Consider the following 19582-nt stretch of genomic DNA (forward strand, 5'->3'; position numbering starts at 1 on the left):
CGCTCACAGCCAGTACAGGAGGAGAGCAGAGCACAGCGCTGGGGGACAGACAGCAGTAGGTAAGTATGTAGTGTTTGTTTTTTTTTTACTTTTAGGATGGTAACCAGGGTAAACATCGGGTTACTAAGCGCGGCCCTGCGCTTAGTTACCCGATGTTTACCCTGGTTACCAGTGAAGACATCGCTGGATCGGTGTCACACACGCCGATCCAGCAATGTCAGCAGGAGTCCAGCGACGAAATAAAGTTCTGGACTTTATTCAGCGACCAACGATCTCCCAGCAGGGGCCTGATCGTTGGTCGCTGTCACACATAACGATTTCATTAACGATATCGTTGCTACGTCACAAATAGCAACGATATCGTTAACAATATCGTTATGTGTGAAGGTACCTTTAGAGCCCCCACAAAAGTGTTATACTACTAAGCATCAACATACTAGTGTTTTATCATTACCTAGAGAATTAATTTCTAATACTGCACATGGTTTATGTTAGCAGCCCTAAATCTAGGCGGTGCAGGCTGAGGAGAAACGTAGTTTCAGGAAGCATCCAATGCATCCAAATGTAGCTAGGTCTGCTGATAAATTACCTGCGCCTATGACTAGCTCTAGAACAAGCTTTTTTACCCCCAAAATTAAACAGCAAAACAGAAATGTATTCTTAATTGTGCACTTACTCTAATCTCCGCAGTTTTGATTCCCATGAAAAAACATGGAAGATTGTTGTCAGAAACCGAACACATAGTCCATGTACTCAGCGGGTAGATCATTTTATTTTTTCTATTTAGTTTAGGATAAATTAATATTTATCCAGTCTTGTTTGTACTCAGTTAGGGTAAGTGCATGTCGTGAACAACGCAGCGTTTTACTGCCCCGACAAAGTGAATGAGATTTCAGGAATCGCCTGCACATGCTGTTTATTTTGTAGATTTGAAGCCATCTATAATATAACGCTGGGAGCGTTACTCTGTCCGAAGCCTTTATAGACTGCGCAAGCACGACGCACCGCACCTGCGCAGTCTGGACAGGAGTGACGCAGCCGAACTTACTTATCCCCCCCCCCCAATATACCGGCCATGGGGGCTCCACACACTTGTGTATCCCCCATAATATAGCGGCCATGGGGGCTCCGTGCTCTGCAGCTCCGGTCAGGGTAGATGTAGAGCCCAGTGGAGCTCCAGGACCTTAGATGATGTCACCAGCATGTGACCAGTGACGCGAGTGGGCGGAGTCAGCCCTCGCTGTGCTGACTGCAGGGGTGCTGTATCCATTATAGCCAGCGCGGCAGTAAGTACAGCCACACTCACGCAGTACAGCCACACTCGCCCGCCCTCACACAGTACAGCCACACTCAGCCACACTCACACAGTACAGCCACACTCACGCAGTACAGCCGCACTCACGCAGTACAGCCGCACTCACGCAGTACAGCCGCACTCACGCAGTACAGCCGCACTCACGCAGTACAGCCGCACTCACGCAGTACAGCCGCACTCACGCAGTACAGCCGCACTCACGCAGTACAGCCGCGCTCAGTATAGCTGCACTCACAGTACAGCCGCGCTCGTCCGCACTCACACAGTACAGCCACACTCAGCCACACTCACACAGTACAGCCACACTCACACAGTACAGCCGCACTCAGGCAGCACAGCCGCACTCAGGCAGCACAGCCGCACTCAGGCAGCACAGCCGCACTCAGGCAGCACAGCCGCACTCAGGCAGCACAGCCGCACTCAGGCAGCACAGCCGCACTCAGGCAGCACAGCCGGAGAGAGAAAGATGGGAGCAACATATGGCAGAATGGAAACAGGAACAGGCAGAATGGGTGCAGCACATTACAACAGAATGGGGGCAGGATGGGAGCAGCACATGACAAGACGGGTAGCAGGATGGGAGCACATGACAGGATGGGGACGCAGGATGGAGCAGCACATGACAGGATGGGGATGCAGGTTGGAACAGCACATGACAGAATGGGGACGCAGGGTGGAGCATCACATGACAGGATGGGGACGCAGGATGGAGCAGCACATGACAGGATGGGGACGCAGGTTGGAACAGCACATGACAGAATGGGGACGCAGGGTGGAGCATCACATGACAGGATGGGGACGCAGGATGGAGCAGCACATGACAGGATGGGGGCGCAGGATGGAGCATCACATGACAGGATGGGGACGCAGGATGGAGCAGCACATGACATGATGGGGGCGCAGGATGGAGCAGCACATGACAGGATGGGGGCGCAGGATGGAGCAGCGCATGAAAGGATGGGGGAGCAAGATGGGAGCAGCATACAAGGATGGGGATAAGGAGCCATGCAGACAAGGATGGGAATAAGGAGCCATGCAGACAAGGATGGGAATAAGGAGCCAAGCATACAAGGATGGGAATAAGGAGCCATGCAGACAAGGATGGGAATAAGGAGCCATGCAGACAAGGATGGGGCTAAGGAGCCATGCATACAAGGATGGGGCTAAGGAGCCATGCATACAAGGATGGGGCTAAGGAGCCATGCATACAAGGATGGGGCTAAGGAGCCGTGCAGACAAGTATGGGAATAAGGAGCCGTGCAGACAAGGATGGGGCTAAGGAGCCGTGCAGACAAGGATGGGAATAAGGAGCCGTGCAGACAAGGATGGGGCTAAGGAGCCGTGCAGACAAGGATGGGGCTAAGGAGCCGTGCAGACAAGGATGGGGCTAAGGAGCCGTGCAGACAAGGATGGGAATAAGGAGCCGTGCAGACAAGGATGGGAATAAGGAGCCGTGCAGACAAGGATGGGAATAAGGAGCCGTGCAGACAAGGATGGGAATAAGGAGCCGTGCAGACAAGGATGGGAATAAGGAGCCGTGCAGACAAGGATGGGAATAAGGAGCCGTGCAGACAAGGATGGGAATAAGGAGCCGTGCAGACAAGGATGGGAATAAGGAGCCGTGCAGACAAGGATGGGAATAAGGAGCCGTGCAGACAAGGATGGGAATAAGGAGCCGTGCAGACAAGGATTGGAATACGGAGCCATGCAGACAAGGATGGGAATACGGAGCCATGCAGACAAGGATGGGAATAAGGAGCCATGCAGACAAGGATTGGAATAAGCTGGCGGCTTCGGCTGTAACTGTGTGCGCTATAAGAGAAATTAATATTCATTGTCAGTACAGTAATTTATCCTTAGCTGGGGGCACATGCTTTAGCTGCAGCCACCAACTCCTGCCTCCTGTGACCTGCCTCTCCCACTCCCCCACTGTAATCTGGGACAATGACTGTGTGCTGAAAAACCTGGCTTCTACACTAGTATATACGGTATCGTTTTTTTGTTTTTTTTTAAATGATTGTTATTAATACATCCTGTATTAGGCCTCGTTCAGACATCTTATTTTTGCAGATGGTTTTCATGGATAGCACTTGAAATGTGAGTTTCTGGGGCCATTCGCAAAAAATCGCTGAGACATGTCAAATTTTGAAAAAAGGGTCAGTTCAAAATCAGCAATGCAAGTCTATGGATCCGTGAAAAAAGTCGGACTGTTAGAAAGAAGGCAGTGGAGAAACTTTTTTTCTCCATGCAGAAGAAAAAACTTATGACACTGTGATCAAACTCAGTGAGGTCTGAGTGTGGTCTATCCATTTTTATCATCCGTGGATGATGAGTGAGGCCTAATTCTTTTTTCTTTTCTTAATGGCAGGTGGAGGAGGAGGAACCTGAACCGTCTTTTGTGTTTGATAGTGATGAAGAATTTGAGACCGAGATGCTCAAGGTAAGAGATTTCCTGTGCACTCTGTCAGTGAATTGGTTTAATTGTAATATGTACTGTTTATAGACATACACTAAAACAGGACTCTCAAATTTGTGGAATATCCTATTGCTGCCATTATTTTTTCAGAAACCTTTTTAAAACAAGTAGAGGAAAATCTATCTTTTTTAATATTTTGATTCTGCTATTGGGTTAAAACACAATAAATGCACCGAATGCTACAGATTCTAGCAGAACACCATGTGCCTGCCACAAAAGCCTTACTAAAGAGGTTGCTGATTCTACTTTGCAAATCCACTTTAACCCCTACACGCCGCAACCCTTTTTCTTTTTTGCTCCCCTGCTTCCCAGAGCCAGAACTTTTTTATTTTTCCATCAATATGGCGATGTGAGGGCTTGTTTTTTGGGGACAAGTTGTACTTTTGAACGACACCATTTGTTTTACCATCTTGTGTACTGGAAAACGGGGAAAAAAATTCCAAGTGGGGGGTGAAGTTGTAAAAAAATGCAATTCCACAACTGTTTTTAGTTGTTTTTTTTTGTTTTGTAGATATTGACAGCGGCATTTAACGGGTTAACAGCCGTGGGTGGATCGCCATTCCACCCGTGGCTGTTAGGGGCACATGTCAGCTGTTCAAAACAGCTGACGTGCCGGGAAAGATATGGGCTCAGCACCGGAGCCCACATCAAAGTGAGAGACGCGACATGCACAGTACATGTACGGGGCCCAGGAAGGGGACATATACCAGGATGAGGCTCAAGATGGGGGGCCAAATACCAGGATGAATTCGCCATATCCCAAAATGGTCACCATATAACAGGATGCACTATATGGGGCCCATTAAACGGTGGGGCACTATATGGGGCCATTATACTGTTGGGCACATTATACTGTGGAGCACTATATGAGGCTGATTATATGGTGGGGCACTATATGTGGCCATTATACTGTGGGGCACTATATGAGGGGTCACTATAAGCGGGGTCACACATTACACCACTGCTCCAGAAGAATGGGATGGAACCTGGTCACTTATTACACACTCACCTCTCCGCCTTGTTGCCCTGCTGCTCCGGTCTGTGCTGGGAGCACCCATCACATCTTAGCATGTAGGGCCTACATGTAGCGACGTCATCAAGCCCGCTGTCGGTAATGTCAGAGGCAGAGCGGGATTCAAGGGAGAGGGAGCCTCACTCATCATTGCTTTCATCTGTATCGGCATTTAAGGGACCCCACAGCGGCCACGTGATCGCGGGTCACCGATGGGTTAGCATGACAATCAGAGGTCTCCAGCAGACCTCTGTGGTTGTCATAGCTGAATTGCTATGAGCGCCACCAGGTGGTCGGCGCTCATAGCAAGTGAGCATTTCTGCTACATACAGGTGCTATGATCATCGCCTGCATGTAGCAGAGCCGATCAGACAACTGCAGCTTCTAGTCTCCCATGGAGACTATTAAAACATGTAAAAATAAATGTTTTTAAAAATATTTAAAAAAAAATAGAAAAATGTAAACGTTCAAATCACCCCCCCCCCCTTTCGCAGCATTCAAAGTAAAACAATTAAAAAATCAAAACATACACATATTTGGTATCGCCGCATTCAGAATCGCCAGATCTATCAATATAACAAAAGAATGAACCCGATCATTAAATGGTATGACGAGAAAAAATGTAAAAACGACAGAATTACGTTTCTTTGGTCTAGTCAACATTGCTTTAAAATGCAATAACGGGTGATCAAAATATCGTATCAGCACCAAAATGGTATCATTAAAAACGTCAGTTCGGCATGCAAAAAATAAGCCCTCAACCAACACGAGATCACGAAAAAATAATTTGGATTTTTTTCAGCGCTAAAAAAAAAAAAGAACTTATACATTTTTGGTGTCTATGAACTCGTAATGACGTGGAGAATCATAATGGCAGGTCAGGTTTATCATTTAGTGAACATGGTGAAAAGCAATAAACAACTGTGGGTTTGCACCTTTTTTTTTTGCAATTTCACAGCACAATGTTTTTCCCGTTTTCCAGTACATGGTATGGTAAAAACAATGGTGTCGTTCAAAAGTATAACTCGTCCCGCAAAAAACAAGCCCTCACATGGCCATTTTGACCAAAAAATAAAAAAAAAGTTATGGCGCTGGGAAGAAGGGGAGCAAAAAATGAAAATGCAAAAATAAAAATACCTCTGGTCGTTAAGGGGTTAAAAGTGGAAATATCAAACCCTTTTAAATTATTTTTCATATTTTACGTCATTAAAAACAATTGATATTTAAAAACAAAAACCACAAACATTAATGCTTTCAAGTTTTTCAATTGTTGGAAAAAAGTTTTTTAATGGCACCTTCCCTTTAAAAAAAATATTTTCAAATTATGAAATTGTTGTAAAGGGAATCTGTTGATAGGAGCAACCCTCCTAAGCGGTCTATATGGTCATGTATATTCTACCGTACTGTGTCAGTTACATTTCTCACACTTGTAACTCTTTTTTTATTAAAAATAAGGTCTGGAGGCAGATTCTCATGCATATCAGTGTCCCCCATAGAGCTGAACTGCTCAATTAAATATGAATAAAACATGAATTTCTCTGGAATAAGACATTGGATTACAGATATCAAGTTATCATTTTCTTCAGCTACCTATTTCCCGCATGCCCATACAGATGTCATAGGAGGGTTTGACCCTACTGACAAATTCCCTTTAATTAGCATGAAATTTGCGATTAACTTGCCTTTTCTATGTACTGTCATTCTCCTGTGATGAGATCTTTCACAGTGTATAGCTGGTTTCCATGTAGCTCAGTCACTAGTAAGTGCCTTGACCCTAATAGTTATGTTCCAGGAGGGAAGTCATGAAAAAACAACACAAGAAATAGACCATAAAAGGGGATCACCCAAGGCAATGGATTAAATATGAAAATTACAAATTTTATTAGAATAACACTCATGGACATAGGAAACAACCACATGAAGCACACAATTAAAAGCATTTAAAATTGGTCACACATAGGACCTAGAAACATGAACAAATGGCCAATAATAGAACCCTCCTCCTAGATGCGATCCCTCCCCAAACACACTGTAATGGCTAATAATAATATATAGTACAGTGTAAGATGTCTGCATGAACTGCACTATTGGAATATAGGGTAAAGCAACACAACCTAAGAAGTATAGTTGTGACCATGATATATAATGCACCAGTCTATGAATACCTCACACCAGCAGGATTACCTATGTAACACAAATAAGCAGATATGCAAAAAAAAAAAAAACCTTTTTGCAATAACATAAGACATAGACAAAAGCTTAATAAAGCATACACAGTGAATCAGATTGATCCCAAACCACACATATAGCATGTAGGTCTACTCCATTAAGGTATAGAGTTGTATATAATGCAGAGTTAGTTGTGTAGCGCTTCCACTGGTCTAGTCTAACGTGGTATATAACCTGTGCCATTAAATTGCAAAAGCTCCCATAGTAAGGGAAATAAAAAGATCTGCTGAGGAGTGAGGATTCAGATCACCAATAACAAGAAACCAGTATGCAAACCCAGGAGCTGTTCAAGCTCTGTACATAGCCAAGGGGGGTATCAACAGGAGGAGCAGAGACCCTACGCGTGTCGCCACGGGGTTCCAGGAGGGAAGTTAACTCCTAACATACCAGCAACTTCTCTGCAGTCTATTGCTCTCTGCACAGCAGTAAGCTGCTTACCTCCCTTCCCTTTCCACCCCTGACAAGCCACAGTTACAAAATCACCAACTGAAGGCATCTCACATTTCTCCTAATCACAGCTCTTAGCTCTTGCTGTCCTGAGCCATGTGCTTGTCTGTAAAATACAGTGATGAGTGTAGACTTCAAAACAAACCACTGATGGATGAATTTGTAATAATAATAATAATCTTTATATAGCGGCAATATATTCCGCAGTGCTTTACAGTTTCAAACACAACAGTCATAAGTAACAACGTTAACAATACAATAATTAAAGCAACACAAGACGACGACCCTGCTCGTGAGAGCTTACAATCTACAATGAGGTGGGGGAGATACAAAGTACAGGTGTGTATTTACAATGATGTATTTACAATGATGGTCCAGCCATCTTCAGGGGGTTGGGGATAGATGGAGATAGACACACACACACAAACATAAAATGACAATTAGGGAACGTGGTAGGTCGCTCTGAACAAATGTGTTTTGAGCAAGCGCCTAAAACTATGCAAATTGTGGATGGTCCTAATATCTTGGGGTAGAGCATTCCAGAGGATTGGCGCAGCGCGGGAGAAGTCTTGGAGTCGGGAGTGGGAGGTGCGGATTAGTGCAGAGGTTAGTCGAAAGTCATTTGCAGAGCACAGAGGTCGGTTAGGCCGATAGACAGAAATGAGGGAGGAGATGTATGGGGGTGCCGCACTGTGCAGAGCTTTGTGGGTGAGAACAAGTACTTTGAATTGTATCCTGTAATGAATAGGCAGCCAGTGCAACGACTGGCAAAGAGCGGATGCGTCCAAGTAACGACTAGCCAGGTGGAGGACCCTGGCTGCTGCATTAAGGGTGGACTGGAGAGGGGAAAGTCGAGTGAGGGGGAGGCCAATTAATAGAGCGTTGCAGTAGTCCAGGCGGGAGTGGATCAGGGCGACAGTGAGGGTTTTTGTTGTTTCCATGGTGAGAAAAGGGCGGATTCTAGAGATGTTCTTTAGGTGTAAGCGGCACGAGCGGGCAAGAGATTGTATATGGGATGTGAAGGAGAGATCGGAGTCAAATATAACACCCAGACAGCACGCCTGCTGCCGGGGTGTTATTATGGTGCCACCCGTGGAGAGGGAAATGTCAGATTTAGGGAGGTTAGTAGATGGCGGGAGCAGAACTTGTCCTAAGCTTTACAGTTCCGATGCTATAGTTCTTCTGCTCACCAGAACTGTAAGTCAAGGAGAAGTGCCTGTCCTGCCCGAGACTGTAAGGAGACTGCATAGCTCTGAGTTGCTTCAAAAAACAACTTGAGAATACCCCCTTTAAGCAAGCTCCATGTTACCAAAGGCAGGATTCAAATGACAGCTGACACCTCTGTACACAGGATACACCCAACACAATATGAAATGTCACACCTGATTTTGCTACCCCCTCCTTTCCCAATTTCATTGCACATTCTCATTAGATGCTTCAATATAAATGATTGGATCCCAATCTGTTATGTATTGTGGCTAATGTGCATGTGTTTGCGATATACCAGGAAGTTAGAATCTTAATAAGTCCCAGTGGCCAGTGTGAAAATTAAGAGTTCTATTTATTAATCTTAAATTCTTAATACTAATTGTGATATGAAGAAAAAAAGAACACATTTATCACACAAACCTAATTAAAACAGTAATTTTTTCTGATTTTAGGAATTATCGGCACAGTTGACTTTGGTTAGATCAATCTTCTATCAGACGTGTAACATATTTAATATGGTATAATAAATTGTTGCTATTGTTTTGCTAGTCTGTAGAAGTCCTAGATAAAAGCCCGGACTCATTCTCCAGAAGCTCTCCACAAATGCTTGCACCAAAAGGTGAAGTAGACAACGCCGTGGATGAGGAAGAAGATGAAGGCATAGAAGAGGAGGAAGAAGAAGATTGGGGTATGACGTATAATTTTGCATTGGATCAGTTGCCCATACTTAGACCTCTTCTACCTCAAGGAGCCTTAACACTTTTTATTTTCTGTCAAAATGGGGGTTTTTATTTTTGGGGGTTAACTGTAGATTATACTGACACCTCTATGGGGCACCAATGACGTTTTGATTGCTGTTTTGTCTACTTTTCTTGGGAGGCGAAGTAACTTACACAACAATGATGGCTTTTTTAAGTTTTCGATGTGGATAGTCCACTATGTGGGGAAACTAATGAATAACTCAATTCACAATTATGTCTAATACTTTAAACTTTTTTTTTTCAGAGATTTTTCATTTTTGGAATGGGAGAAATCTAGACTCTTAATTTCTAAAAAGTGTTTATTATGTTTAAATCATATGAAAAATTTGTAAATAGAAATAATATTTTTTTCTTTTTCCTTCTGAAAAGATCCAGCAATTCCTGAACCAAACGTGCATGAAATATCTTGCTTGAAAACCTATTTTGGCCATTCAAGTTTTAAGCCGTAAGTATTATTTGGGAGGGATACATATAAAAAGGAAATCAAAATGCAAAACTACAGGAAAGAGGGCTGTCGGGGAATCTCTGATGGCTTCTGCGACTCCGCACGCAGACTTTTCAATGCAAATATTAATTTTAATGTCCCCCCTCCCCGTTGGGGTAAAGGTTTTTCTCCTGCACCACTCACAAGTCACTGCCTTTTTGTGGCGACTCTAAAAATTGCCGACGTGTATGCACAAAAAAGGAAATGAAAGGCACCAGAATTTCTCCCAAAATGTATTATTAAAAACATCCAACAGGCAAAAAAAAGCTAATTTTTCACCATAATAAGCTTTTGAAAAATCAATCAGTAAAAAAAAGTTATATTTTTTTCTCCATTTTTTTCACAATCTGTATTAAAAATAGAAATCTTGCAAAATTCACATTTGCCACAGTTTTTTTTAGACTTTAAATTGCTTTTGTTTCAGGAAACAACACATGTACATAGCCACAATGGACCTAGCCCAACACTATCTTTTGTACTGAAGTGTCTATTGAGCCAATGCAACGTGATTGGAGGGGGAGCAAGATCAGCTGTGACGTCACCTATTGTAAATGGTGGATTCTGTGTTATTATCTGAGGATAAAGGTGTTACCTATCATTGTAATCCTGCCTTGTAAAACGTATGAGTCTAAAAAAGCCCCAGTCTCCACTGTGAAGATTACAGGATTACTAATTTTATTTTTAATATAGAGATACTTATACGAAAGCAAAATTGGAAACATTTTAAAAACATGTTTTTGTGATGTCTCACCCACAATACTGGTACTGTCATACAATATGTGAACATACCGGAAATGTTCTTTTAGCCAACTCCCATGGGCCATGACAGTTTAATGCATTGGGCAGTGGGGTAAAAAAGAAATGGCATGCATTTTTTATATTCAGAAAGGCAGTGGCTCTATTTATGCCACTGACTGGATTGGGCAGCACGGTGGCGCAGTGTTTAGCACAGCAGCCTTGCAGCGCTGGGGTCCTGGGTTCTAATCCCACCCAGGACAACATCTGCAAAGAGTTTGTATGTTCTCTCCGTGTTTGCGTGGGTTTCCTCCGGGTTCTCCGGTTTCCTCCCACATTCCAAAGACATACTCATAGGGATTCTAGATTGTGAGCCCCAATGGGGACAGTGATGATAATGTGTGCAAAACTGTAAAGCGCTGCGGAATATGTTAGCGCTATATAAAAATAAAGATTATTAAATAAAGATTATTTATCCATTGACTCCTATTTTTATTCCTTTTGTTTGTTGAATTTGGTTAACGGGAACAATAGGGCAGTTTTTCTTAGGGCACAATTTAGCCTGATGACGAAATGCTGGAACTGTAAACGTTCCTGTATTGTTAGTAATTTTGTCCTGGCAGTCAATGGGGAATTTGTTCCCTATGGATCAAATGCACTGAAATTTGTATAGCAATGGATAGTCAAAAATTCAAGAATCTACTATATAATTGTCTAAGGGTCACTTCCGTCATTCTGTCTGTCCTTCTGTCCTTTCTGTCACGAATATTCATTGGTCGCGGCCTTTGTCTGTCATGGAATCCAAGTCGCTGATTGGTCTCGCCAGCTGCCTGTTATGGCTGCCGCGACCAATCAGCGATGGCCACAGTCCGATTAGTCCCTCCCTACTCCCCTGCAGTCAGTGCCCGGCGCCTGCTCCATTCTCCCAGCAGTCACCGCTCGCACAGGGTTAATGCCGGCGGTAACGGACCGCGTTATGCCGCGGGTAACTCACTCCGTTACCGCCGCTATTAACCCTGTGTGACCAAGTTTTTACTATTGATGCTGTCTATGCAGCGTCAATAGTAAAAACATCTAATGTTAAAAATAATTAAAAAAATAAAAAACCATTATATACTCACCTTTCCCGCTCCTCGCTACGCTCTGGTGACCGCTCCATGCAAGTGGCAGGTTCCGGTGGCAAGGATGGTATGGGATAAGGACTTGCCATGACATCACGGTCATGTGACCATGACGTCATCACAGGCCCAGCGTGAGAAGGACCTGCCATGACGTCACGGTCATGTGACGGAAATACAAGGGGTCCTCGGAAGGTGAGTATATGTTTATTTTTAATTTTTTAATTTGTGACATACGTGGCTGGGCAATATACTACGTGACTGGCCAATATACTACGTGGCTGGGCAATATACTACGTGGCTCTGTGCTGTATACTACGTCGCTGTGCAATATAGTACGTAGCTCTGTGCTGTATACTACGTCACTGGGCAATATACTACGTAACTGGGCAATATACTACGTGAGTGGGCAATATACTACGTCACTGGGCAATATGCTATGTAACTGGGCAATATACTACGTGGCCGAGCAATATACTACATCACTGGGCAATATACTACATGGCTGGGCAATATACTGCATCACTGGGCAATATACTACGTAGCTGGGCAATATACTACGTGGCCGAGCAATATACTATGTCACTGGTCAATATACTACGTGGCTGGGCAATATACTACGTGGCTGGGCAATATACTACGTGGCTGGGCAATATACTACGTGGCTGGGCAATATACTACGTGGCTGGGCAATATACTACGTGGCTGGGCAATATACTACGTGGCCGGGCAATATACTACGTGGCTAGGCAATGTACTACATGGCTGGGCAATATACTAAGTGGCTGGGCAATATGCTACGTGACTGGGCAATATACTACGTGGCTGGGCAATATAGTATGTGGCTGGGCAATATACTACGTGACTGGGCAATATACTACGTGGCTGGGCAATTACTACGTGGCTGGGCAATTACTACGTGGCTGGGCAATATACTATGTAACTGGGCAATATACTACGTGACTGGGCAATATACTACGTCACTTGGCAATATACTACGTGGGCTGTGCAATATACTACGTGGACATCCATATTCTAGAATACCCGATGCGTTAGAATCGGGCCACCATCTAGTTTATCATAATTCTGTTGCCTAAATATGAGAAGTACGTACACTTTTTGGTTTCGGAAAAGTTGATTGTAATGTTCTTTTTCAAAGGAATAAAACTTTTTATTATCAAAGGTGATCAGCTATCACAGTTATAAAAGGGAATCCGTCAACGGGTTTTCGCTATGTAACCTGAGAGCAGCCTGATGTAGGAGCTGAGAGCCTTATTCCGGCGATGTATCACTTATTAGGCTGTGTTTGCCATTTCAATAAAATCAAGACTAGCTGTCTCATGCCTCTTTGTCAACTGCTCAGTGTAACCACACACAGAAAGTTACCAATCAGTGGTGTGGGCGGGTTTATCCAGAGCTCCGCCTTCTGAGCACTGCTGATCAAAATGAAAGTATGCAGACCAGTAAGTGACAAAAATAGCTGTAATCAGTCTCCGCACCTACATTATCCTGCTTTTAAGTTATATAGCAGAAACCTGATTCCAGATTCCCTTCAAATGCAAAATAATTGAATGTTTTAAAAGGGTATTCCCATCTTCACGATCCTATCCCAATATATAATGAGTGTAATAATATTAGCAAATACCTCCAGTTATAAATGTAGTATAGTTCTTCTGATTCGCTTTGTCGCTAACCCCATGATCAGGGCATTGCTGTAGCTTAGGTCTCCATGGTTACGACCACTAACCGCTAACTTACTCTCACTATATGAGTGATCGTAACCATGGATACCTGAGCTACTTCAATGCCCTGTACATGGGGTAAATGACATAGACTATCTGTCCCCTGTCAGAATTCGTTATGTGGCTTTTTTCCCCCAGTCTTTGCTAAAGAGGGTGTAGCACTCTGCTCCCCTGTAGGGTATATGTATCACTGTAGGTTACACTCTCCAAGATATGTATTTTGTAGATGTATATATTCTGTATATATGTCGAGGTGTTTTTGCACTATTGATCTGGAGCTATATAGACCCCGTCTTCCCTTTACATGTACACATCCTTGATGACCTCTCATTACTTAGATAAAAATGGGTCGGGAGGGAATTATCTGTTTTGTGTTAATTTAACCAGAACTACACTTGTGTACTGCCTTTGACAGGGCGGAAGTATTTGCATGGCGCATAGCAGGATAGACTAATGTGATATATTATCGTTGCTTTCTGTGGAACCCTATGACCTCCTATATCTTGCCATGTGAAATGGGTGAGATCTAAACTTTTTTTATGCACAATGGCACTTTCCATATCATTTGTCACAGAAATATATGGCACCCACCAATATAGCTTATTTGCCTAATGACAAAATTTAGTTATTTTTTGTTTTTTTATGTGTTTTCTCCCTGTGCATGTGTCTATTTTTTAGAAAAAATATTAATTAAAAGTTAAGATTTAAAAGAGTCTCTCCATGCTGCTTAAACCTTTTTTTCATAAAGAATTACTTAATGTCAAAGGATTCCTGAGTAATCTTCAAAATAGGGAAATGGCTTCTCAATTTCGGGACACAGTGCTTAAAGGATTTTTCCAAGAATGTAATAAAATGTCCATCGTTATATAATTTAAGCGACAGCTCATCCACGTCACTTGTCAGGATTGGCTAAAGTCTAAATAAACACAATTTCCAAGTCCTGTGTCTCAACTGACAGAGGAGATATATTGTAAACACACATACTGGTGAGCTGCAGGAGAAGGGCTTTGACAGGAGAAGAAATATATTTTTCCTCAGCTGACAGTGCAAGGAGGACTGAGGCTGGAGAAAAAAATCTTTTGTGCTCAGTCCACCAAGGAGAAGATTTATTTATTTTCCTGTGCCAGCCCTTCTCTGGCCGCTTACTGGTATTTGTGCTTACGTTACATCTCCTCTGTGAGTTGAGACACTAGTCTCTTGAGCTGTTCCTTCAGCAACCTATTCTAACAAGTGACTTTTATGGGCTGCAGTTTGAAATACATGACTGGGCCATTTTATCACATTTTTGGAGAACCCTTCAATATGGTTGTTTTAGGTCCCAGTCTTCATACAAGGTTTGACGGTCAGTGTGAAAGCCTAACTATGGTAGGAACATGCAGCGACATCAAAGGCAATTATTAAATTAATAGGCATCTGTCATGAGCGGGGGAAGAATGTTTCTATTTTACTATCTTCGCCTCTCCTTATTTCCCAGGGTCCAGTGGAAAGTTATCAGTTCCATTTTAAAAGAAAGGCGTGACAACCTTGTTGTCATGGCAACAGGTAACCAATCTGTCTAAAACATATTTTATCCATTGTTTGTTTGTGTCTTCCCAAGATTTTATATGGGGGGGTGAATGGGGCTGGATTGCAATACCTGACTTCAATCCATGAACGAACTGGGGAAGAAAATTAAAACGGATTTTAAGTAGTTGCATGATGTCTCCTTGAATTTACTAAAATCTATTAGTAGCAGTGACATTCACTTGCAATAAGTGTGATTTTGCATGTAAGCAGCTATTTAAAGGGTTTGTCCACTACTAGGACAACACCTTGTTAAACCAAATGTTCCACCCTGATTAAATAATAAAGCCTATACTCTCCTCCCATGCCGGCTCTGTTCCCGCGGAGTTGGCACTCGCTCTCTCCGGCGCTGTGATGTGGTGTTCTTACACGTGACGCTGGCACCCAATCAGCGCTGGCGTCACTGTCTCTGCATCACGTGTTATTCCACTGCATTACAGCCCCGGGACTGTGAGTGCTGTCACCTCTGGAACGGAGCCAGCACGGGAGGGGAGTACAGGATTTATTATTTTATCAGGGTTGAACATTTAGTTTAAGAAGGTGTTGTCCCAGTAGTGGAAACTCCTTTAGTTTAAAATAGCAGGTCCGGCTGAAATCTCCAAATTATTAAAGGGAATTTGTTTCTGGGTTTTTTCTACCTCATCTTAGAGCAGCATGATGTAGGTAAGGAGACCCTGAATTTAACAATGTATCATTTAGTTTACTTGGTGCAGCCGTTCTGACACAATCTGAGTTCTTAGATTTAGCATAAAGCTGAGGTGAGAAAGCTACCCCTGCCCACACCCAGCTCTGTATGTACATTGTCTATTGACAGTGAGCTGCTTATCACAGGAGGGCAAAGTCAGACTAGCAAGCCTGAGGTGCTGTGGTCTGGGCAATGATAATCACCAAGTGATAAAACCTTTATTATAAGTAAACAGCAGCACACAGCCTATGTGACACATCGTTAAAATCTGTGCTTTAAGCTCCATCTCATGATGTCCTCAGATTACATAGCAACAGCCTGCTAACAGATTCCCTTTAACATACATACCGTTTATAATAGGAGCAATTTAACATATAGACAGGCATTTAGGAGAAAATAGCAGGCCTGGATATAATCCTTAAAATATATGGACGTGACACCATTTGTTGGAATTACGGTCATTTTTTAAATTAAATTAAATGCATGTGTTTTTGGCTAAAAATCATTTTTGCTTTTGGGTTTCTTAAATATTGTGCACCATCTCACTTTAATAGCCTTTGTGTTAAATAATTTACTCTGCAGTCAAGAGTAAGCAAACTCTCCCTTTGGTGTGAGTTGCGGCGCTGAGCCCACATCCTTCCCGGCACATGTCGCATGTTTTGAACAGCTGACATGTGCCTCTAACAGCCGCGAGTGGAATCCACAATCCACCCTCAGCTGTTAACCCTTTAAATGCTGCTGTCAATCTCTGACAGCGGCATTTAATGTGATTGCGCCGCAAGTGCATCACTAATGGCACCCATGTCACATGACTACGGGTCGCAGATGGGTTGGCATGACAACCCGGTGTCTGCAGGAGACCCCTGTAGTTGTCAGTGCCGGATTGCTATGACTGCCGCCCAGTGATCAGCGCTCAAAGCAAGTGACCATTTCTGCAGCGCGCAGGTGATCTGATCATAAATAAAATAAAACAAAAAAAACCCAAACATGCACATATCTGGTATCGCTGCGTTCACAATTGCCCAATCTATCAAGATATAAAAAGAATTAATCCAATCGGTAAACGACATAGCGGAAAAAAAATCAAAACACCAGAAATACGTTGTTTTTTTTTTTTTATCGCTACAGCAATGCATTAAAATGCAATAACGGGTGATCAAAAGATCATATGTGTAGCAAAATGGTGTAATTAAAAACGTCAGCTCGGCACGCTTAAAATAAGCCCTCACCCAACCCGAGATCACAAAAAATGGAGACGCTACGGGTATTATAAAATGAATCAATTTTTTTTTTTAAACAAACTGTGGATTGTTTTTTCATCACTTAAATAAAAACAATCTATACATGTTTGGTATCTACGAACTCCAAAAGTACATGTGTGTAAAGGTGTCCATATTTTTTTATTGTGCAGACTGCTACAAAATGAAGCAATGCTAATCGTATTTGAATAACATGTCTTTTGTGGGTGAATGTTTATTTTTTTAGGTTATGGAAAGAGTCTGTGCTATCAGTTTGCTCCAGTGTATACTTCCTGCATTGGCATTGTGATCTCTCCCCTTATTTCACTCATGGAAGACCAAGTTTTACAGCTTTCGTAAGTGTCACTGAATAGTGTTGTTTTGTTTTGCCTCCATGAATTTTATTTGCAGCTGTGGGAATTTCTTAGATAAGGCAAGAATGTTTTCATCCTGTTACAATGGAATCAAAATGGTTCAGGATCATCAGATGAGCTTAACCCCTTCATGACCCAGCCTATTTTGACCTTAATGACCTGGACATTTTTTACAATTCTGACCAGTGTCCCTTTATGAGGTAATAACTCAGGAACGCTTCAACGAATCCTAGGGATTCTGAGACTGTTTTTTTTCATGACATATTGGGCTTCATGTTAGTGGTAAATTTAGGTCAATAATTTTTGTGTTTATTTGTGAAAAAATCGGAAATTTGGAGAAAATTTCGCAATTTTCAAATTTAGAATTTTTATTCTGTTAAACCATAGAGTTATGTAACACAAAATAGTTAACAAATAACATTTCTCACATGTCTACTTTACATCAGCACAAATTTGGAAACAACTTTTTTTGGAGTTAGGAAGTTATAAGGGTTAAAAGTTGACCAGCGATTTCTCATTTTTACAACCAAATTTACAAAACCATTTTTTTTAAGGGACCACCTCACATTTGAAGTCAGTTTGAGGGGTCTATATGGCTGAAAATACCCAAAAGTGACACCATTCTAAAAACTGCCGAAGCCACATGGAAGGAAAAAAATTAACAATTTTTTTTATTTTCCCAAGGGTAAAAGGAGAAAGTGGACCCCAAAAGTTGTTGTCCAATTTGTCCTGAGTACGCTGAAACGTCATATGTGGGGGTAAACCACTATTTGGATGCACAACAGGGCTTGGAAGGGAAGGAGCGCCATTTGACCTTTTGAATGGAAAATTAGCTCCAATCGTTAGCGGACACCATGTCGTGTTTGGAGAGCCCCTGTGTGCCTAAACATTAAAGCTCCACCACAAGTGACCCCATTTTGGAAACTAGACCCCCCCCCCCCCCCCCCAAGGAACTAATCTAGATGTGTGGTGAGCACTTTGAACCCCCAGGCGCTTCACACATTGATCCGTTAAAATATTAGTACTGTTTTTTCACAAAAAATTTCTTTTAGCCTCAATTTTTTTCTTTTTCACATGGGCAACAGAATGAAATGGATCCTAAAATGTGTTGGGCAACTTCTCCTGAGTACACAGATGCCTCATATGTGGGGGTAAACCACTGTTTGGACGCATGGCAAGGCTCGGAAGGGAAGGAGCGCCTTTTCACTTTTTGAAAAGGAAAATTAGCTCCCATCTTTAGCGGACACAATGTTGCGTTTCGAGAGCCCCTGTGTGCCTAAACATTGTTGCTCCCCCACAAGTGACCCCATTTTGGAAACTAGACCTCCCAAGGAACTAATCTAGATGTGTGGTGAGCACTTTGAATTCCCAAGTGCTTCACAGAAGCTTATTACGCAGAGCCGTGAAAATAAAAAAATCATTTTTTTCCTCAAAAATGATTTTTGAGCCCGCAATTTTTTATTTTCACAAGGGTAACAGGAGAAATTGAACCCCAATAGTTGTTGTCCAGTTTGTCCTGAGTACGCTGGTACCCCATATGTGGGGGGAACCACTGTTTGGGCACATGTTGGGGCTTGGAAGGGAAGTAGTGACGTTTTGAATTGCAGACTTTGAAGAAATGGTCTGTGGGCGTCATGTTACGTTTGCAGAGCCCCTGATGTGCCTAAACAGTGGAAACCCCCCAATTCTAACTCCAACCCTAACCCCAACACACCCCTAATCCTAACCCTAACCACAAACCTAACCCTAATCCCAACCCTAACCACAAACATAACCCTAACACACCCCTAATCCCAACCTTAACTCTACTCCAACCTTAACTCTACCCCAACCCTAAACCTAATCCCAACCCTAACTTTAGCCCCAACCCTAACCCTAATTTTAGCCCTAACCCTAACTTTAGCCCAACTCTAACCCTAATGGGAAACCTGGGGCTGGAGGGGGAGATAAGCGGGGCAGGGGGGTGATCAGTGGGGCAGGGGTGAGCTCAAGGGGGCAATCAGAGGGGGCAGGGGGGCTCTCAGGCACATGAGGGAAGAAGGGGGTCTGAGGAGATGCAGCATGGAGATGGAGCCAGCAGCAGGAGGGGGTGATCACCGGGGGAGGGAGCGGAGGTTGGGGGTGGAATTGGATGACGGGGAGAGCGGAGTGGAGTACTGGATGGCAGGTGGCGGCGATGCAGCAGCAGAAGGGA

The 19582-nt window shown here is 43.1% G+C and overlaps 1 protein-coding gene across 3 annotated transcripts in view; it reads left to right on the plus strand.

Moving 5' to 3' along the window:
* Positions 1-19582, plus strand: part of WRN (WRN RecQ like helicase) — a 234382-nt gene that overhangs the window by 63750 nt on the left and 151050 nt on the right. For all 3 annotated transcript variants that reach the window (XM_069742190.1, XM_069742199.1, XM_069742208.1), the window contains exons 10-14: positions 3684-3755; positions 9238-9376; positions 9819-9894; positions 15003-15070; positions 17262-17370. In XM_069742190.1, coding sequence (XP_069598291.1) covers positions 3684-3755; positions 9238-9376; positions 9819-9894; positions 15003-15070; positions 17262-17370 — 464 coding nt within the window. The remainder of the gene's footprint in view (positions 1-3683; positions 3756-9237; positions 9377-9818; positions 9895-15002; positions 15071-17261; positions 17371-19582) is intronic.

The sequence above is a fragment of the Ranitomeya imitator genome, chromosome 1 (genome assembly GCF_032444005.1).
Source record: "Ranitomeya imitator isolate aRanImi1 chromosome 1, aRanImi1.pri, whole genome shotgun sequence".
Taxonomy (NCBI): domain Eukaryota; kingdom Metazoa; phylum Chordata; class Amphibia; order Anura; family Dendrobatidae; genus Ranitomeya; species Ranitomeya imitator.